Below are 19,812 nucleotides of genomic sequence, written 5' to 3'. Positions count from 1 at the left end.
TGCTGTTTTTCCGCCATGCGGTGGCCTCCTCCATTCTCTGTGTCCTTTCTTCTTTTTTCCCTTTTCTCTACCTGCAACCCTCTCACTAGATCCTCAAGCCCCACCTTTTCCTTCTACTGCCTAATCACAGGCTCTAGATGGTTAGTGACCAGTTAAATTGAGGAGCAAGGTTTACATAGCATCACTTGGGGTAACCGGATCTTGAGAACCAGTATTTAGCATTATAATACAAGCAACACCAGACCAACCCACTATACTGACCTCTGTTTAGGGCCATGCCTCTTCTCCCAAATGTAAAAAAAAAAAAAAAATCTCTAAAAAAATGAAATTTTGCGTTTAAATTAAAAAGTGTGTGTTTAGTAGGTACTTGAGATCCTTTGAGTAATGAAAACCAATGGTTTAACATTTTCTCTTTATTTTTATGTGTATGAGGGTTTTGCCTGCTTGTTGTGGGTGCTGGAGTGGGACCTGGGCAGCCTGTGCTCTGAACTAGTCTCTTCAGCTCCCAAATCCATTCTTTTTTCCCTTTTTTAATATTTATTCATTGATGTGCAAGTGTGTTGCCTGCATTGTGTTGTAAACAGGTGCACTGTGGCACTCTGGGAGCTTCTCAGGCTTCTTTGCTTAGGACAGTAGCCCTGGTAACGAGGGCTCCATCCTGCCTCTTTTTAATAACATTATATGGGGGTTAAGATTTCAACATGTAAACTTTAGGAGGATACAAACCATTTATGATATAGCATGGTCCAGACATAGAGCCTTGAAAATTCTGTTTACAGTTTGAATAGAATTTAGATCATTGCTGATGTGGTGACATATATTTGTGATCCCAACACTTTGGAGGTAGAGACAGGAAAATCCTGAAAGTCCCTGCTTCAGGATTCCCTGTCTTTGGGGAAAAAAGAAGTGTTAATGAGATGGCTTAATGGACAAAGGCACCCACTTCTGAGCATGGTAACCTGAGTCTGATCCCTAGGATCCACATGGTGGAAAGACAGAACCAGCTTCTCAGTTGTATTTATACACACATAATAAATACAGTTCACTAGAGACTAAAAAGCAAATTCTGCTGTAATTACTATAATTCCCTTTGCTTAAGGTATAGGCAAGATAAAATTATTAATATTGATTATTTGTGGTGGGGATACTTGATAAGAAAATGCCCTGAGGTAAAATTTGGGGTCCTTAGAAATGTTCTGAATTTTTCAGTAAATGTAGCCGCCTGCGGCCACAAGTCAAGTGGGTTCACCTGAAAGGGGGGCTGGGAATGAAAGGGGAAGGAGGGTGAGAAGAGATGAGGCCAAGACAAAGTTCTCTGATCAAGGCCTGAAATTTAATAATTTGCTTTCACATATAAAGGAAAAGCCCCACCCTCCAGAGTCTCTTCTCGGTTCAGCCCAGGGGCTGGGCGAGGAGTTAGCAGTCCGAAGGTGTCAAGGTTAGCTCAGCAGGCAGTCCATTCAGCTCAACTCCTGTGGCAGACTGCAGGTCTCCAATGCAGGCAGCTTCCCAAGTCCTTTGTTATTCGGATCTCTAGTGGTAAACAGCATGTTCCAGTCTGCTCAACCTAGGGGCTGCTCAACCTAGACAGGTTGGCAGCGTGGGGGAAGGGCACAAGTAAATACATTTAGAACTTGGCATCTGAATGCTAAGTGCTGGTGGAGCACGCCTTTAGTTCCAGCACTCAGGAGGCAGAGGCAGGTGGAGCTCTGAGTTCAAGGCTGGCATGGTCTATCAAGTGAGTTCCAGGACAGTTAGGGTTATGCAAAGACTTTTTTTTTTAAAAGAATAAAAGAAAAAAGTATTAAAATACTTTAAAATTTCTGTTAAAGAAGTGCATTTGGGTTAGGAAATGGCTTAGTGCTTGCTTGTGTAAACAGAAATCACGTAGTTTTTACCTATCTTCCCTATTAGCGCCTTCTCCTGGCCCTTAGTAACCACTGAGCTACTTTACTCTGCCTGTAGAGTTTTGCTCTTCGGAAGATGTCATGCAAATGAAGCGCACAATGTGTATCCTTTTATGACTGGCTTCTTACACTTGGCTTGATGGTGTTAGGTTTTTCTATCATGGGTATAAATACTGTATGTTTTTATGAATACATATGTCCTCTTGTGGCCATGAGAGGAGTGGAATGGCAGTTCTGTTTGCGGACCCCCAACACCATTTAAAATGTGGCTATATTATTTACACTCAAACCAGTGGTGATGGGAGTCAATTTTTAATATATTTCTAATAACTCTCAGTGTTTATGAGTGATTTTTCTTTCTGACATTTTCTGTTATCTCATTTTATTCATTTCATTTTTTCCCCTAGGGGGGTCTCATTGTGTAGCTCTGGCTGTTCTGGAACTCACTATGTTGACTGGAATTTACAGAGATCATCTGCCTCTGCCTCTGCCTCCCTGGTGCTGGGAATAAAGGTGTGAGCTACTACACCTGGCCTCATTTTATTCTTATTTAGAGAAAATAAAGTTCTGTCCACACAGGATGGTACACTCTTGTCTTTCTTGGGAGGCAGCGGTGTTCCTCATGTCTACCACGCACCTCTTACATAGGAAGGGTTTCATCCCATTCATCATGACTCTTTCCTATCAGACAGATAGACAGGAGTGAGCATGTGCTTCTGTGGTAGTCCACTTTTGTTTGCTTCCTTTTTTTTTTTTTTTTTTTTTTTTTTTGGGTACATGGTTTCTCTGTGTAACAGAGCCCTGGCTGTCCTGGAACTCACTCTGTAGACCAGACTGGCATTGAATTTACAGAGATCTGCCTCTCTGCCTCTCTGCCTCTCTGCCTCTCTGCCTCTCTGCCTCTCTGCCTCTCTGCCTCTCTGCCTCTCTGCCTCTCTGCCTCTCTGCCTCTCTCTGCCTCTCTGCCTCTCTCTGCCTCTCTGCCTCTCTCTGCCTCTCTGCCTCTCTGCCTCTCTGCCTCTCTGCCTCTCTCTGCCTCTCTGCCTCTCTGCCTCTCTGCCTCTCTGCCTCTCTGCCTCTCTGCCTCTCTGCCTCTCTGCCTCTCTGCCTCTCTGCCTCCTTTGCGTTTAAAGATGTGCACCGCCTGCCAGACAGACAGATCTACTTAGTGAGACCCTGTCTCAATGAAACAAAAAACAAATACCAAAAATCCATCGCCTAAGAAACCAGGGAGCACAGGTCTTTTGTCCCTGGCTCCTCAGACTACTGTCTTAGCTGCTTTCCTGGTTTGTAGTTGTTGATTTTTTTTTTTAAAGATTTATTTATTTGTTATTTACGAGTACACTGTCTCTGTCTTCAGGCACACCAGAAGAGGACATCAGACCCCATTACAGATGGTTGTGAGCCACCAAGTGGTTGCTGGGAATTGAACTCAGGACCTCTGGAAGAATAGTCAGGGTTCTTAACCACTGAGTCATCTCTCCAGCCCCAGTCATTGACTTTTTAAAAAATTAATTAAGATATTTTAAGTTAGCTGTAAAAAAGATGGGTTCTTGTCCAGATAATTTAAAGGTTATTTTCACAGTAATATTTTAGTTGAGCACCAATAGACTTTGCATCTTAACACTTAATTCTTGCCCTTAACTCAGGGTGCCCTGGGTGCAGCATCTTTTTCTAACCCCATGTACTCTACGGGAAGCCTACTGTCTCACCTGCGCCCTCTTTAGCTGTTCCCAGCATCAGACATATGAGAGTGAGAATATAAAAACACTCTCATGGGGGCTGGAGAGACAGCTTAGTGGTTAAGAGCATACACTGCTCTTTCAGAGAACCCCAGTTCAGTTCCCAGCTCTCAAATGGTGGCTCTTCTTCAGTCTGAGACATTAGATCATGCAGTCAGTTGGAACTTGACAGTGGATGTTCTATAAATTTCCCCATCTTACTAAATGAGGCAGGGGCAAGGAAAGGCTATGAAAGTAACATCTTTTTTTTTTTTTTAATTTTTAAGATGAGAAGGTAGGCAGCTTGGTTACTGGAACATGGACCCCAAACCCTTTTTCTTTTGCTTCCTGAATTTTCAGAGGTGTCCTAACTTTTTTCCTAGTAGGGGCACCTCAGTGTAAGGAGGATGGGGGTAAAAGGAAGTGGGTGATCTGAGGAGATGGCTTAGTGGAGGAGAGCTTGTGTTACTATAAGGACCTGAGTTTTGGTCTTCAGCACCCACGTAAAGGTAGATGTGGCCACAGATGCCAATAAACACAGTCTGGGAGGCAGAGACGGGCTGACCCTGGGAGTTTGCTAAAGAGCCAGTTTGACTGAAACAGTGAGCTTTAGTTCCAGTGAGAGACCCTGTCTTAACATCTGTTATCATCCTGTCAAGCTAGAGAACTTTGTAGTGACGTATTAAATTTAAGTTTCTTACCTAGTATGGTCATTGCTTAATAAAGAAATATGCTTCTTTAAGCAAAGACAGTGTCGGTGCTAAGGACGTTTAGAAAAAAAGCATCTGGATGTTTTGCTAAAGAAAGTGATGGTGTAGTGGGTTGGGTTGATTGTGACTAAGTCACATTTTATCTCTTTTCCAGCTTCACTAATTGTCAAAAATGAAATCCATGTTAACTGAAGGGAAAGTCCTTACAAATCTGTCTCTTAGACCTTTAAACACTTAGGTGTGATGCCAGGTTATATAATGTACTTGGGTCAGTGACAGACACTAAGATGAACCCAGAGTTGTAAAGATTTTCTTAAAAGCATCCTACCAGCAAATATTTACTTTGTAATGATCATCTGTATATTGGCACTGTTTAAGACATTGGCAGTATGGCCATAAACAAAAGAGAAATCTCTTTAAATCAACATAGTTTAGTGGGGAGACAAGCACAAACAGTAAAAGTCTAAAATAATGAACTTCTCCAGGGGCTCTGAAGATAATAAAGTGGCAAGGAGTAGACTCAGTCAGAACAGTCTGGCAGATGGGTTTCAGGTGATGGTTATGACATTGAATGTTAAGGAAAGAAGCCCAGGTTGGTGATAAGCAAGTGGATTTTTAAAAACCTTCCTTTTTAATTTTTAAATTATATGTATGAGTGCAGGTGACTTCAGGTAGACATGGAGGCCAGAGTGGATGCCCTGGAGATGGGTTGTTGTAAGTGGTTGTGAGCCATTTGAGTGCTGGGAACTGAACTGGGGTTCTCTGAAAGAGCAGTGTAAGCTCTTAACCGCTAAGCTGTCTCTCCAGCCCCCATAAGAGTGTCTTTATACTCCACTCTGATATGTCTATTTCAGACCATGGGTCTCTACTATGCTTGAATGCAAGTATATGTGTGTTTCCAGAAAAGAAAGGAAAGAAAATAAGATACATGCCTAATTTCAAGTGCTTTTGTTTCTTCCCTTTTGTAAATTGGTGGGAAATTGGTTGTGGTATTAGTTGAGGGAAAAGTAATGGAAAGACTAATTTAGGGGAAACTCTGGCCACTCTTCTAGAGACTAGGAAAAATAAGAGGTTCCTGTTTTTTTAAAGCTTATCTGGTTGCAACACACTTTGTCCAAGCAGTTTGATTCTGATAGTGTCTTCCCTCTTGGCAGATGGCTCAATCACAGAGGAGTGAGGCAGAGGCGCCTGAACGCCTGGCTGGGGATCAAGAACGAGGACATGGATGAGTAAGTCCCTTTGTGGGAGGATCCTTCATCGTGCGTGTGGGAAGTGGGCTCTCAGGCTCATGAGCAGAACCGAGGCCTTTGCGCCTTTTTTGAACTAGTTGCCTGAAGAACACAGTGTACACACTTGAGTACAGAAATGACCCACATGGAACCTGGATACATACAGTACCATTCAAGTGTCTTAGGATACTGATGCACTCTATAGGTTTTGTACTATAGTAAATAGGAAAGTTGTTTAAAACTGAACACTCAACCTAATTTTATAAAGATTGAGAACAACATTTTATTGGCTTTTAGATGTAAGAAAACTGATTGTTAGAATAATGTTTCAAATATTTAATTTTTAGAAGCTGTTTTATCAATGAGGACGATGAGAACCTGCCACATTACGATGAGAAAACCTGGTTTGTGGAGGATATCAACCGAGTACAAGCAGAGGACTTGCTTTATGGGAAACCAGATGGTGCATTCTTAATTCGTGAGAGTAGCAAAAAAGGATGTTATGCTTGTTCTGTGGTGTAAGTCTTCTCTGGGGATATGACCTTTTCAAATCTGCATTAATTAATGAAAGTCATTATCATAAAATTGAGATGGGATTAGAGTATGGTGATAAGGTATGGTCTGCCATCAAGTATTCATCTAATGTTTTAGGATGGAGTGCATTTGAGTATGGCCTTGCTGCTAACCTGCTGTGTAACACAGGTACATAACTTACCTGTCCCTTGTCTGGTCTCACCTGTAGAGCAGAGGTGAAAATAATACTTGCTCTGAGGTAAAAATACCTACTAAAGTTATTATGATAATGATGCCACTGTGGTAGGAAGCAAAGAAAGATGACCAAGTGATTGCTGTCAAAGAGGGCAAGGTTCAGACAACTGTGGATGTTTCTCTCACACACAGAACATAAGTATAAATATAAACAACATAAAAGCAGAAGATGGACAGCCAAGGCTATACAGAGAAACCCTGTCACTATTGGAAAGACGCAAGAGGAACAGATGGTAGTCAGGGGGATAGAATATGATGGAGGTACAATGACAGATATGTCTCAGAAGTCATTCTGGGGCCCCCAAGGTCACTCAGTAGGTAAAGGCACTTACCACCAAGCTTGATGACCCAAAGACTCAGATGGTGAAGGAGAAAACCAACTACTTCAAGTTGTTTACTGATTTTCACATGTATACCATGCATACATAGTATGTGTGCTTCAACATAAAGAAATAAGTGTAATTTAAGAGCCCTTTAAAATGTCACATGAAAACCCATTATTTTGTATTGTAACTTAAACAAAAAGGAGGGTCACATAGAAAGGGACTCGAGAACAGTGAGATTACAGGTATGAGCTATCACACTTGGCTCCCAGGCTTCATTCCTAAAATATCTCAGATAATTAGAATCACTGTGAAATAGCCATCAATAGTAGGCATTTCCTGTGTGGGAATGTTTATTGTGATTGGGGAAAAAAGAGTTAGAGGATTATGGAAGAGGTCTTAGAACTGGATCCTGGGGCCTGAGTGCTGTCTGTGGAAGGAAATGAAGGCGGGGCTGAAAGGTATAATGTACCTCTGTTGTCCGGCCATCTAGAGTGGGACGACTTACAGCAGCCCATGTTTGTTTGATTTACTCTGCTTAAGTTGTGAGAGCAGAAATGACTGTGTTCACCAGGCCTCAAGTCTTAGAACAAGGAGAGGAGGTGGCTGCATGTCTCCTACAGCTGATGAACACGTTCAGCAAAGTGGCTGGATACAAAATTAACAGACACATCAGTAGCTCTCCACAAATGACAAGTGGACTGAGAAATCAGGGAGACAACTTTCACAATGGTCTTAAATAATAGGAAATACTTAGAGTAACCCTAACCAAGCAGGTGAAAGACTTGTAAAATAAAAACTTCATTCAAGGCATTTAAGAAAGAAATTGGAGATATAAGATCTCCCATGCTTATGAATCAGTAAGATTCATAAATGGCCATTCTACCAAAAACAATCTAACACAATTCCCATCAAAATTCCAACACAATTCTTTACAGATCTCGAAAGGACAATTTTCTGTTTCATATGGAAACACGAAAAACCTAGGTTAGCTAAAATGTTAACAATAAATATACTCCTGAAAGTATCACCATCCCTGATTTCAAGCTGTACTACAGAGCTGTAGTAATAAAAGCTACATAGTATTAGCATAAAAACCGACATGTCAGTGAATGGAATGGAATTGAAGACCCATATGTAAACTCCTGATTTTTTTTTTTTAAATAAAAAAGATAGAAAGAAAATACAAAAAAAATATTTTTAACAGATATGCTGGTCAAACTGCATGGTTGAATGTAGAAGAATCCAGATAGATCCATACTTAGTGTCCTGCACAGAACTCAACTTCAGATGGAACATAGGCCTCAACATAAAACCAGTAACACACTGAAGGTGACAGAAGTGAAAGCAGGGAATATCCTGAGCTCATCAGTACAGGAAAAGACTTTCTGACCAGAACACTGTTAGCACAGGCTCTACAATTAACAATTAATAAATGGGACCTTATGAAACTGAGAAGCTTCTACATGGCAAAGGACACCATCATTCAGACAAACCAACAGCCTACAGAATGGGAAAAAGATTTTAACAACTACACATCCAATAGAGGGCTACTATTAAAAATATATAAAGAACTTTAAAAAACTAGATATCCAGAAAACAAATAACCTAATTTAAAAATGGGGTATAGATCTAAATAGAGAACTCTCAAAAGAGGAAACTCAAGTGGCTAAGAATCAAACACATGTTCAACCATAGTCTAGTCATCAGGGAAATATAAGTCCAGACTACTTTAAGATTTCATCTTATACCTGTATGGATGGCTAAGATCAGTAACACAAGTGACAGCTCATGTTGGTGAGGAGGTGAAGTAAGGGGAACACTCATGCATTGCTGGTGTAGATCCAAAGGCCCACAGATCCATCCTCCCACAGAGATGCTTGCTCACCCACATTCTTTGTTGTTCTATTTATAATAGCTAGGAATTGGAAACAGCTTAGATGTTCTTCAATAGAAAAGTGAATAAAAGTATGGTACACTTACACAATGGAGTATTACTTAGCAGTTAAGAAAATGAAACCATGTAAGTTGCAGGTAAATGGAATTTTAAAAAATCATCCAGAATGAGCTAATCCAGACTTGGAGAGAGCAATAAGGTATGTTTTCACTTATATGTGGATATTAGCTGTTAGGTCAATGATAACCAAGCTACAATCCATAGGACCACAGAGATTAGGTATGGAGTAAGGGACTGGCAGGGACAGATAGATCTCATTAGGAAAGGGAAATAGAATACTTACAGATGGATGGTGGAGCTGGAACAGGAGGATCAATGGAGGGAGAAGGGGGGCAAGGGAGGAAATTCGGAGAGAGACAGCTAAAATTAGGGTCATTTGAGGGGGGTCATATGGAAACCTAATACAGTAGAAGCTTCCTAAAATACAAACATATATGAGAAGGTAATGTAATTGAAATTGCCAAATAACTGGAAAGACAGAGCCCAAACTGGCCATCTCTTATTACCAAAGGAAGCTTCCAGTCACAAGATTGGGTCACAAGATTGGGTCACACCTAATTGAGTTGTTGGCCAAAGGGATGCCATAGGGATCTCCAAACAACTCAGGCTGTTGCCAAGGATATAGGTGGTTCTCCCAAGGCCCTATTGCTGAACTCATTGAATATAGAGAAGTTGAATTGGTGCCATACAGAGCCTTTATCCCTATTGTTTGAATGTCTTTGGTACTGAAAGTTCCTCTGTATGCTGCTAAATGAAACATAAACACCAACCCTGTCACAGACCCTTGGGATGGACAGTGGTGGCCTGCCTGTAAAACATGCTACTACAATGGTGGCACAAAGCTTACAAAAGTAACCAACCAATATCTGATTTGACTTAAGGCCCACTCCATGAAATGGAATCTGTACCCAATACTGCTTGGGTGATCAAGAACCAGAGCCTATAGCCCAAGGATCTAGGGTACAAACCAACTCCTACTGTTCTTAAAAAGTGGTGGTGGGGGCAATAAAAAGACATTCTGCTCTGCTCTATACAGAAGTGCCTTGCTTAGCCTTCATAAAGAATCTTTCTGGCTTAATTTTTAATAATCTGCATGCCTTTAATCTAAGCATTTGGAAGCAGAGGCAAGCAGATCTCTGAGTTTGAGGCTAGCCTGGTCTATAGAATGAGTTCCAGGACAGCCCCAGGGCTACTCAGAAAAACCCTGGCTGGAAAAACCAAACTAAAGGAACCAACCAACCAACCAACAAAACAAAACAACAACAACAAACCCCCCCCCTTTGTTCTGTAGTCAATGGGAACACATACAAAGACACACATCCAGACACTGTTCAGATTCAGAGAGCGAGAGACCTTGGAACACTGAATCCTCCATCAAATTCCTTCCTCCAGGATGCAGGGCAGAGGAGGCAGAAAATGTAAGAGCCAGAGGGGATGGAGGACTCTAAGAAAACAAATCCCACTAAATCAACATGAGCAAAGTTCATATGACCTCCAGAGGCTGCGGTCGCACACACTCGGCCTGCGTGGGTCTGTAACCATGGCTTCCAGTTTAGTGTTTTGGGGGATTCCTGAGTGTATGACCAAGTAGATCTCTTTTTATTGTGCTTTCTCTTGGGCTCTTTTCCTTCTGTTTGTTTTTTCTAATTCCAATGTGTTAGTTTTGGTTCTATCTTACTTTATTATTATCCCTTAGAAGCCTGTTTATTTTCTTTTTTTCTTTCTTTCCTCCCCCCCCGCCCCCCCCCCCCCCAGACAGGGTTTCTCTGTGTAGCCCTGGCTGTCCTGAAACTTACTTTGTAGACCAGGCTGGCCTCGAACTCAAGAAATCGCCTGCCTCTGCCTCCCAAGTGCTGGGATTAAAGGCGCCTGTTTATTTTCTAATGAGAGACAGAAAGGGAGTGGACCCATATGCAGGGGAGATGGGAAAGAACTGGGAGGAGTAAAGGGAGGGGAAACTGTAATCAGTATATATTATGTGAGAAAAATTCTATTTTCAGTAACAGAAAAATGAAAATTTAAAAGAACACCAAAAAGATAAACTCAGAAAAAGCATTATGCATCACAACTAAATAGGATTCATCTTTAAAAAGCAGGGGTACTTTAATAGAAAAGTCAATTAACGTGATAATACTAGGAAAGGAACCAAAAAAATTACATGATATACTCAATATATTCACAAAACATATTTGCAAATCCAACTCTTTCATTTCTTAAAGCACGGAATAAGCTAAGAATAGGGAAGAATTTCTATTACTGGGTAAAAGGTATCATACTTTTTTTTTACTCCATGATTCATAGACTTTATTTACTTAGCACATCTTAATTATACAGATTAACAAATTTCATTATGACATTTTCATAATGCATATAGTACTTTTATTACAATTGACTGTTCTACCATTTCTTTTTTTTTATTGAATATTTTATTTACAATTCAGATGTTATCCCCTTTCCTCATTTCCCCCCACCCCCACCCAGTTCCCTATCCCATCTCCTCTCCTCCTGTTTCAATGAGGATGTGCCCACCTACCTCCCACTTCCCACCTCCCCACCCTTGAATTCCTCCACACATGGCGTCCAGCCTTCATGGTACCAAGGATCTCCTCTCCCACCTATGTCGAACAGGGCCATCCTCCCCTACATATACAGCTGGAGCCATGGGTCCCTCCCTATGTGCTCCCAGGCTGGTGGTTTAGACCCTGGGAGCTCTGGTTGGTTGGTATTGTTGCTCTCCTCATGGGGCTGCAAACCCTTCAGCTCCTTCAGTCTTTACTCAACTCCTCCATTGGGAACCCCTTGATCAGTTCAGAGCATCTGCCTCTGAATATGTCAAGCTCTGGCAGAAAAAGGTATCATACTTAATGACAGAAATTTGAATGTCTTCCTCTGAGAGCATTATGTCCACTGTGAAAGGTATTGTGATGGAGGCAGGAGTGGGAGTGTACACCTTTAATCCCTCCCAGCACTCAGCAGTGGAAGCAGGTGGATCTCTGAGTTCAACTGCTCTATGTAGGGAGTATCAGGCTTGCCTACTGTGAGACTCTGTCTTAAAAATAAAAAGACATCGTGATTGGAAAGGAAGAGTTAAAATGGGTTTATAGAGGTTGCAGGTTACATCACTGTTACATTTCTCTGCATATGTGTGTGTGTTTGTGTGTGTATATATTATACATACGTGTACATATGAATATGTGTATATGTGTATATATATACACACACTTAGATATACACAGATATACTTACTTATTATGTATTTACTTTTGGATAGGATCTCTTGTACCCCAGGCAAGCCTCACATCTGTTGTGTTTCTGATTATGACCTTGAGTTTCTAATACTTAGGACTCTACTTTTCTAGTGTTGGGTGCTGCCATGCCCAGTTTATATAAAAGTGTATTTCTGTGTACTAGCTATGAGTAACCCAAAAGTGAGGTAACATGCCATTTAAAATTATGAATTGCCAAGGAACTAAACAAATACGAGTTGTACGATGATTATCTGAGAAACGTGGTTGAAAGAAGTTGAGAGTTTAGTCAGTGAAGATGACCACGTGTTAATTTCTAGAGCAGTGGCTCGTGCTCTTTCCTAGTGCTTCAGCCTTTAATACAGTTCACATTGTGGTGACCTCCAAATGTAAAATTATTTTCATTGCTACTTCATAACAGTAACTTCACCACTGTTATGATTCATAATATAAATATCTGTATTTTCTGGTGGTCTTAAATGGCCCCCTGTGAAAAGGTTATTTGATCCCCAAAGGGGTCGTGACCCACAGGTTAAGAACTGCTGGTCTAGAGGTAGTTTTCCTGTCAGTGTCACACCTACTCAGCTCCTTGAAATGTAATAAACTTGATTTTCTCTTCACCAAAACATCTTCATAAAGTTGATCTACATAATTATCATGATCCTAACAAAATCCACAGCCCTAGCTGAATATTTGCAGAAATAAAAAAAAATTTCTAAAATTCCAATGAAATTCAAGGGACCCAAAATAACCCAAACAATCTCAAGAAAGTTGCAGCACTGCCACCTGATACCAGCACTCAGGATTATAAGCTATAGCAATCAGCAAAGGAGGAGTTAGCAGAGAGTAGACTTGTATGTGGAGTGACAGGATTGAGGACTGAGAGAGTAGGTCTACATCGGTGGTGGTTGTAAGTATCTGAAGTCAAGCCTTTAAGAGACACAGTTATGTTTGATTGACAGGATGCTTCTGCATGGGATCCTTTGTGTAACAGTTGTCTGGACTTCCTCTGTTTACTGTGACCTGCCTTAAGCATTTTCCTGTGTTGTCTTTCAGTGCAGACGGGGAAGTGAAGCACTGTGTCATCTATAGCACTGCTCGCGGATACGGCTTTGCAGAGCCCTACAACCTGTACAGCTCACTGAAGGAGCTGGTGCTCCACTACCAGCAGACGTCCCTGGTTCAGCACAACGACTCCCTCAATGTCAGGCTCGCCTACCCTGTCCACGCACAGATGCCTTCGCTCTGCAGATAAGCAGAGTGGAAGAGACATGCTCTCCAGCAGTTTTTTTCCTATGGTTTTTATTAGACTACGATGAGGGCATTCTTTCAACGTAGACTGCTTGTTTTGCACAAGTGATTCTGTGAATGTGAAATGGAGAGGCCAAGCAGTAGCTTGGAGAGAAATAAGGGGCCCAGGGTCTCTGGACTCAGCTGTGCTGCTGCACTGATGGACTAAGCTGGAAGCAAATATTGGTTTCATGGGGTTCAGTTTTGTTGTCAGGCACCTTTAAAGGAACAGTTAGACTTGTTGTGGGTTGGGGTGGGGGTCTTATTTGGAAGCCTCTGAAGAGTCCATGTTCCCTTGTCCTTGACTCTGAGAGTGCAGCAGGTCACGGTTCTGCTGGGAGTTGTTTGCTTTGATAGTCTTTCCTCTTCCCCCCAAATAAGGAGCCGATTTTGGCTCTGTGGTAAAATGGGATTTGGTTTGGGGGGAAAAACAACCAAAGGAAAATAGGGAGGTGTGGGATTACATTTATAGAGTCTAAACCAAGGAGGCAAAAGACCCCCTTCAGTTGATGTTACTTCAATTTTACCAAGGTAATATAGGCTTCAACATCTTAACCAATTTTTCCCTCTAAAGCACTGTGTTCATAAATCAACAAAGCAGCATTGCCAGACCAAGGTCTAAGGGGGATAGTAGTAGCTGAATGTACACTTCTGTACCAAAACTTGAAAGAAAACTAGAAATGTGAGTTTCAACAAACACTAAAATTGGTCAGTGTGTTTCCTTTTGCCCTGGCCTTGCTTCTCAGATGAGGAATAGAATTATTTTGTGGAGATAGTAAGCTTTGAGTCATAATGAAGTTGGTGCTTGTGTGGTGTTTCTTTAGGCTAAAGAAAGATGTTTGAAACCCTTGTAATTGTTTTATGAGTAAAGAAAAGGTGCAATCTAGTGATTTTAGATGGCTTGATATACCAAATAATGATAGAGAACATTGTTGTGTGCTTCCTCAAGTTTAAAAGCCTTGCCAAAACTATACAAGGATTAATTTGCCTTCATTTCCCCTTCCTTTTCTGGATAGGGTTTAGGGAGCCATAGGTAGCTAAAAGAGGACTCGAGTTTGTGGTCAGAGACCTCAGTAAATCACAGGCACATGGGCCCTGGTGTCCACACTGAAGGGTCCATTACATTACATGTTATTCCATACTGTGGTTGAAGCTTTTGCCAGAAGAGGGGATAGCATGGAGTTCAGACGATCTGGGAAAATAATCCACAAGCTTTCCTGTTTGCTTTTTGTGAGCCTGCTATTAAGGCAGTGTGCACAGCCTGCTCTCATTCCTTCATGGCTGTGACGTTAGGCCATGAATCTGTTCCATGTGGTTTAAGCCTTCCAGCTAAGTGAAGTTAGAGGAAAGGGCAGGCATCTATTTCTGGCTTCACACTCATTTAAAAGTCCAGCTGCTTCAGAGTCAATCCTGGAGCCATAACAGGCTCAGTATGACTCAGCTGCTTGAGCCCAGTGATGTGCAGTCAGGCACTCTAGAGAAGCAGGCTGTACCTGGGTCTTGGCTCCAAAGGCCTAAGGGAAGATGGGGTTTGGGGGCCAAAATAAAGATGAATATGACTTTCCCTGAGCACTTCCTTTGGTGACAGTGTCTAGAATGAACCAGTCTAGAGATAAGTCAAAAGTTTTGGATAATTGTTGTCACAGTTAAGGATAGGGCATGTCACTGATGGCTTTTTCTTGTTCATGCTCCAGTATGAAATGAGGAAATTGACCACCCTCAGCCACTGTTTAAGGCCTGGCCTTTCTCATAATTGCCAGCTTGAAATCTTACTCCATTTTCTCAGTAGTGCCAGGCTATTTGTTGACTGGCACACCTGTGTGACTGTGTACTGATGTTGAACTTGCTGAAGCAGGTATATGCTCAAGATTAGGTGTGAGGAATCCCTCTGATTCGGCACTAAAATTTTAGTATGTCCTGAATGTTTTTTTTTTTTTTTTTTTTTTTTTTTTTTATTAATCTTTTCCAAGTAAGTCAAGATGGTAGTGTTGAATAATGTCTTTACTTTGCAGGCAGAGAGCAGCATCTTAGCTTCTGCACCTGGACTTGACTGTGGAGAAAGGCTGGTTTTCAGTCCTTTCAGTTTTAATAGTCCTTCCCTTTGAGTGACTATTTTGTGGGATCTGAGACCAGGGCTCATTTAATAAATCAGAAGCTATCTTTTTCTGACAAGTTGCTACATGGTTTATCTGATCCTGAGCTGTAGAAATGGCATCAGGACCAGTCTCCTAACAGTGGCCCTGGTGTCTGAGGGAGTCATCATGACTCGGAAACAGGTATTGGTCCCAAGGCTAGCTCAAAGTTCTGTCCCATGATCTAGGCCCTGGGACTATCTCTTTTTGTACCTTAACTGTAGTCTCACTGACTAAAGCAGAGGGTAGAGACAGATTAAGACCATAGGGTCAGATCAGCGAGCCCCCAATAGGAGAGCAGCTTTGGGTTGGCTAGATACATTAAAAACAACAACAACAACAACAAAACAAGGCTGTTTCCACCTGGCATAGTTCAAGGGTAGGTAGTAGGTTCTCTATGTTCTTGTCACTGCTCCAGCACTAGATGAAGACATCTTACAGCTCCACCCTAAATAAGATCTCCACATTTACTTCAGACTCAAGCTTGTGAGTGTGGCGTCTTCCTTGTGTCCCTTCTCTGCAAGGTACCAGCTCCACCCATTCTGAATTTAAGAAAATGTATCTGAGCAATTTCTGATTTCTAGGGTTCTCTCTACTGCCAGTTAGATCTTTGTGAGGTTTCCATGCTTCATAAACCAGAAGTCCATTCTTGGTCCTTTGCTGCCAACTGCTCATTCTTGACTTAGCTCTAGCCGTTTGTGACAACCACCCTTGTTTCCTTACAAATCCTCGCATGTAACTTTGGTACTCTTGTTGTTTCTTGTGAAGAATCTATTCTGTTGTCTTTGGTGTAATAAGAAATTCATGTAGTTTATGTAAAAATAACTGACTCAGAAGGAAGCCAACTGTGTCTTGTGTTGGAACAATTCATAATGTAATTTCTAGACCACTTTTGCAAATTGTTCTTGTCATCAGATGTGTTCAGACATTGCTGTGCAGTTGTGGGGAAGGGTGGGGGGACAGTAAGGTGAGAACATTGTTGGGGCTTTTTCTTTTTTTAACCTTCTCCAAGACTTGGAATGGTCAGCCGACTCGCTCCAGATGCAATAAAGACATTGCAGTGAAGCATCTTTTTGTTTTCTTGGCCTGGAGGGCAGTGGGCTTAAGCAGGTTAGGGCAGACGGTAAGAGGTTCTGCATGTTTGGAGGCCAAACTGGGGCCAAGAGAGGCTCTCTCTCCCTCCTGTGATAGGAAATGAACACTCAGCAAACCTACCTACCTTCCTAAGGACACAAACCCAAAATGAAATGGAAGCGTTTCCTCCCTTCCACACCCAGTCAAGTGAATGCATTTTACTGGCTCATGCTCAGAAATAAGAGTCTTCATTTTCTACTCCGGGACCAGGAGAAATGGACTTAGCTTTACAGTTTATACTCTTGTTCCTCTTCAAGGTTTCCCACATGGCATGGTCAGGGAACACCTGTTTATTTACCTTGTGTTGTGCCTTTATTCCATCGTAAGTACAAAACCTGAACTGTGGGTGATGTTTAATACCAAGACAATCAAACTTACTCTCCTTGGATACAGTATCTCATAGGCTTTTAGACTTAGAGAAAAGGTTAACAATCAACTGGTTCCCTGATTGTCCTATCCCCAGACCCTCAAACCTGCTTATAGCTTTATTAACTCCCTCCTTTCAGTTAAATCACAGTAGTTAACTCTGTTCCAATCCCCCCCCCCCCCCCCACACACACACCATCCCTTATATATATTTGGATTCTGTCTCCTCTCTGGAATCTTTTTTCCACTCAGTTTGATCATCCACATTTTACACTTAAAATAGTTGTGTGTATAGCGCTACAGAGACCTACTAAAGGACCCACCTGGCAGGTCACAACATCCAGAATTCCAGTTCCAGAGGATCTAACCCCTCTCTGGCCTCCGTGGCACTGCATGCCTGTGGTACAGATACACATACAAACACTCACACGCATACTTTTTACACATTTGGGCATCTTCATTCTACTCTTAAACTCTATCTGTGCCCACCCCTTATTATTATTTTTCACAGCAGGGGCCACCTCAGTGTCTATTTCATCACCTGAAATTTCCCTACGGTTATTACTTGAAACTGTACCCTCAGAAATGCTAAGTAATCATTGCTTCTGTTTCTTCATTAAACCTACTCCTCACCTCGTTTTCTTCAGACATGTCTCATCTCTTTGGCTTTTCTAGTCTCCATACCTGGGGCCTCTGCCTAAATTTTGTCTCCATCACCAAATTCACCTGCTCTATTTCTAGGGCAATACATTTCTTTTGCCCAGATCTCCACTGTAAGATACCTCATATTCAGAATGCAGGGTGTGGTGCTCTGAGTGAGAACGGGCCCCACAGGCTCACGCCCCAATATCTGACCCCAGTTGTTAGAACTGTTAAGTACAGTGGTGTGTGTGGCCTTGTTGGAGGTGTGTCAGTAGAGGTGGGCTTGAGGTTCCAAGGCCCTGCCATATCCTGTATTCCTTCTCCCTGACTCCTGCTTGAGGACCAACATGTTAGCTCTTAGCTTTTACTGCTCTCATGCCTTTGCTCCACTACCATGGGCTTTAACCCTCTGAAACCATCAATCTAATTGAACACTTTTTAAAGGTGCCCTGGTCAAATGTTTTGTTATCTTGTTAAGACAGGGTTGAAGTAGCCCTGGCTGCCCTGGAGCTATGTAAACAAGTTGGCAGCAAACTCAAGTTCTCCTTCCTCTACCTAAGTGCCAGGATTAAGCGCGTGCCACCACACCTAGTCTAGCTTTCTGATTGAGGATCTCATTCCTTTTTTTTTTTTTTTTTTTTTTGGTACTGGTTGTGGGCCTTTTGGGTTTCCTTTCTCATCTTATTGTTTATGTTCCCCGGGTGATCCTTATTTTATGTAGGTTTAATTACTATCTTCTGATAGTTCCTTGTTGACAGGTTTGTGCACTATTCAGTGGCTTATGTGAACCACTATAACCTGTCTGTACTACAGCCAGAATATAGATAATCTAAAGTAAACCTAGTACCACTTGCCCAAAGCCACCTTTGATGAGAAACTGCTCATACCCAGCAGTGTTGAGTACTACTGAACTTGGGTTGATGCCTATGTAATTTTTGTATTTATATCACAAGATGTTTAGTGGTTGTACTTCCTCCCACTTCCAATCTCCTAGAACTGTTTCCAGTAAACTGCAAGTGTTTCCTTCCTCCCATCCACCCTCTTCACCTATGCTATGGTTCTTCTGACCAGATCCTGACATGAGACAATCGTTACCCCCTTAGTCATCCTGTGGTATTTCAGGCAATAACCTGTGACCGGTTTTCAGGACCCAGTGCAACAGTCCAGGCTCTGCAACAAATTCATAACAAGAAGCTACAGAACTATCAGAAATGAAGAATAAGGAAGGCATCCCAGATGGAGCAGATAGCCCTGGGAACCAGCAAGTCTTCTAGCTTTGACATGCCAAGCCTGGTTCCCTGTCCTGTGATGCTACTAACTCTGATCTTAGCACCTGATGTTCCAACACAGAAGTAACCCAAACATAACCCTAGCTTTTAGCAACAGCATTTATGCAGCGAAGCTTCAGCCCATGTTGTATAGGAACTTGTTATTGTCAATCTAATTTTTGAAAGTTACTGCCTCCCCCATACAGAATGACAAAGCTGCAGTAGCCCAGAAGTAGTGACTTTGGTTTCCACATCTCCCAGTACTGTTCTCAGAGGTAGGCATTAGATCACGGGGCAGGTAGCAAAACTATCAGTTCAGGAATTTTGGGAGTCTGGCCTTACTTTACCACAGAGAATCTTCTAGCCTTGACACACTATAGAGCCTGGTTCCTGCCATGATGTTACCTCCTCTTACCTACCCCTTTGTCCCCTGTATGTTTTCCCTTTCTTTCCCTCTCAAACACTACCTAGAAGTATAGTTCTAATCATTAAGGGCTGCTCATTTTAATATTTACCAGCAGAAATCCTGACCTACAACAGCCCAAGAACAGTCTGTCACTAAATAGGCAATTCTATTTTCCTCTCACCTGGCCTCTTCTATTTTGAAGCTCTTTCTTCTTCTCTTAGATCTTGTATTCTAGAGTGTGTGTTATGGTGTGGACCTTTTTTCATGCTAGACAATTCTACCACTGCGCTATACCTCCCATCCTTGCCTTTAATGTTTTATCCAGGGTGTTGATAAGATGTAGCTCTCATTTCCATATATTTTATTACCTTCTGGATGCCATATATATATCTTAAAGTAAATATATCCAAAGTTAAACTCATCACTTCTTTGTACTTTTTCTCACTGGCTAAGACACAAAGTTAGATAAGTAAAAGTTCTAGAGTCACAGGTCCAAGTTCTAATCCCAGCTCTGCCCAAACTGTATTGCCTTGGGCAGGAAAGCTCATTTTCTTAATCTAGCAAGCAGGAATATTAATGGCCACATGTCCTCATTTAGTGCTCCATTACTTATAGTCTCCGGGCTGGACCCTGCTTGCTCCTTTTGTACATTTATGGCTATGCAGAAGGATGGAAGGCCACAGTCTGTCCTTAAACTGCCAGATCTAGTTCCAC

The 19,812-nt window shown here is 41.9% G+C and overlaps 1 protein-coding gene across 2 annotated transcripts in view; it reads left to right on the top strand.

Annotated features, from left to right (window-relative positions):
- The window catches only part of Pik3r3 (phosphoinositide-3-kinase regulatory subunit 3), an 84,131-nt gene extending 67,784 nt beyond the window's left edge, over positions 1-16,347 (top strand). For both annotated transcript variants that reach the window (XM_076934401.1, XM_076934400.1), the window contains exons 8-10: positions 5,493-5,567; positions 5,915-6,085; positions 12,917-16,347. In XM_076934401.1, the coding sequence (XP_076790516.1) occupies positions 5,493-5,567; positions 5,915-6,085; positions 12,917-13,115 (445 nt within the window). In that variant the 3' untranslated portion in view covers positions 13,116-16,347. The remainder of the gene's footprint in view (positions 1-5,492; positions 5,568-5,914; positions 6,086-12,916) is intronic.
- The last annotated feature ends 3,465 nt before the right edge of the window (positions 16,348-19,812 follow it).

The sequence above is a fragment of the Arvicanthis niloticus genome, chromosome 5 (genome assembly GCF_011762505.2).
Source record: "Arvicanthis niloticus isolate mArvNil1 chromosome 5, mArvNil1.pat.X, whole genome shotgun sequence".
Taxonomy (NCBI): Eukaryota; Metazoa; Chordata; class Mammalia; order Rodentia; family Muridae; genus Arvicanthis; species Arvicanthis niloticus.
The sequence above is the reverse complement of the archived record's forward strand: the minus strand, read 5'-3'. Positions and strand labels throughout refer to the sequence as shown.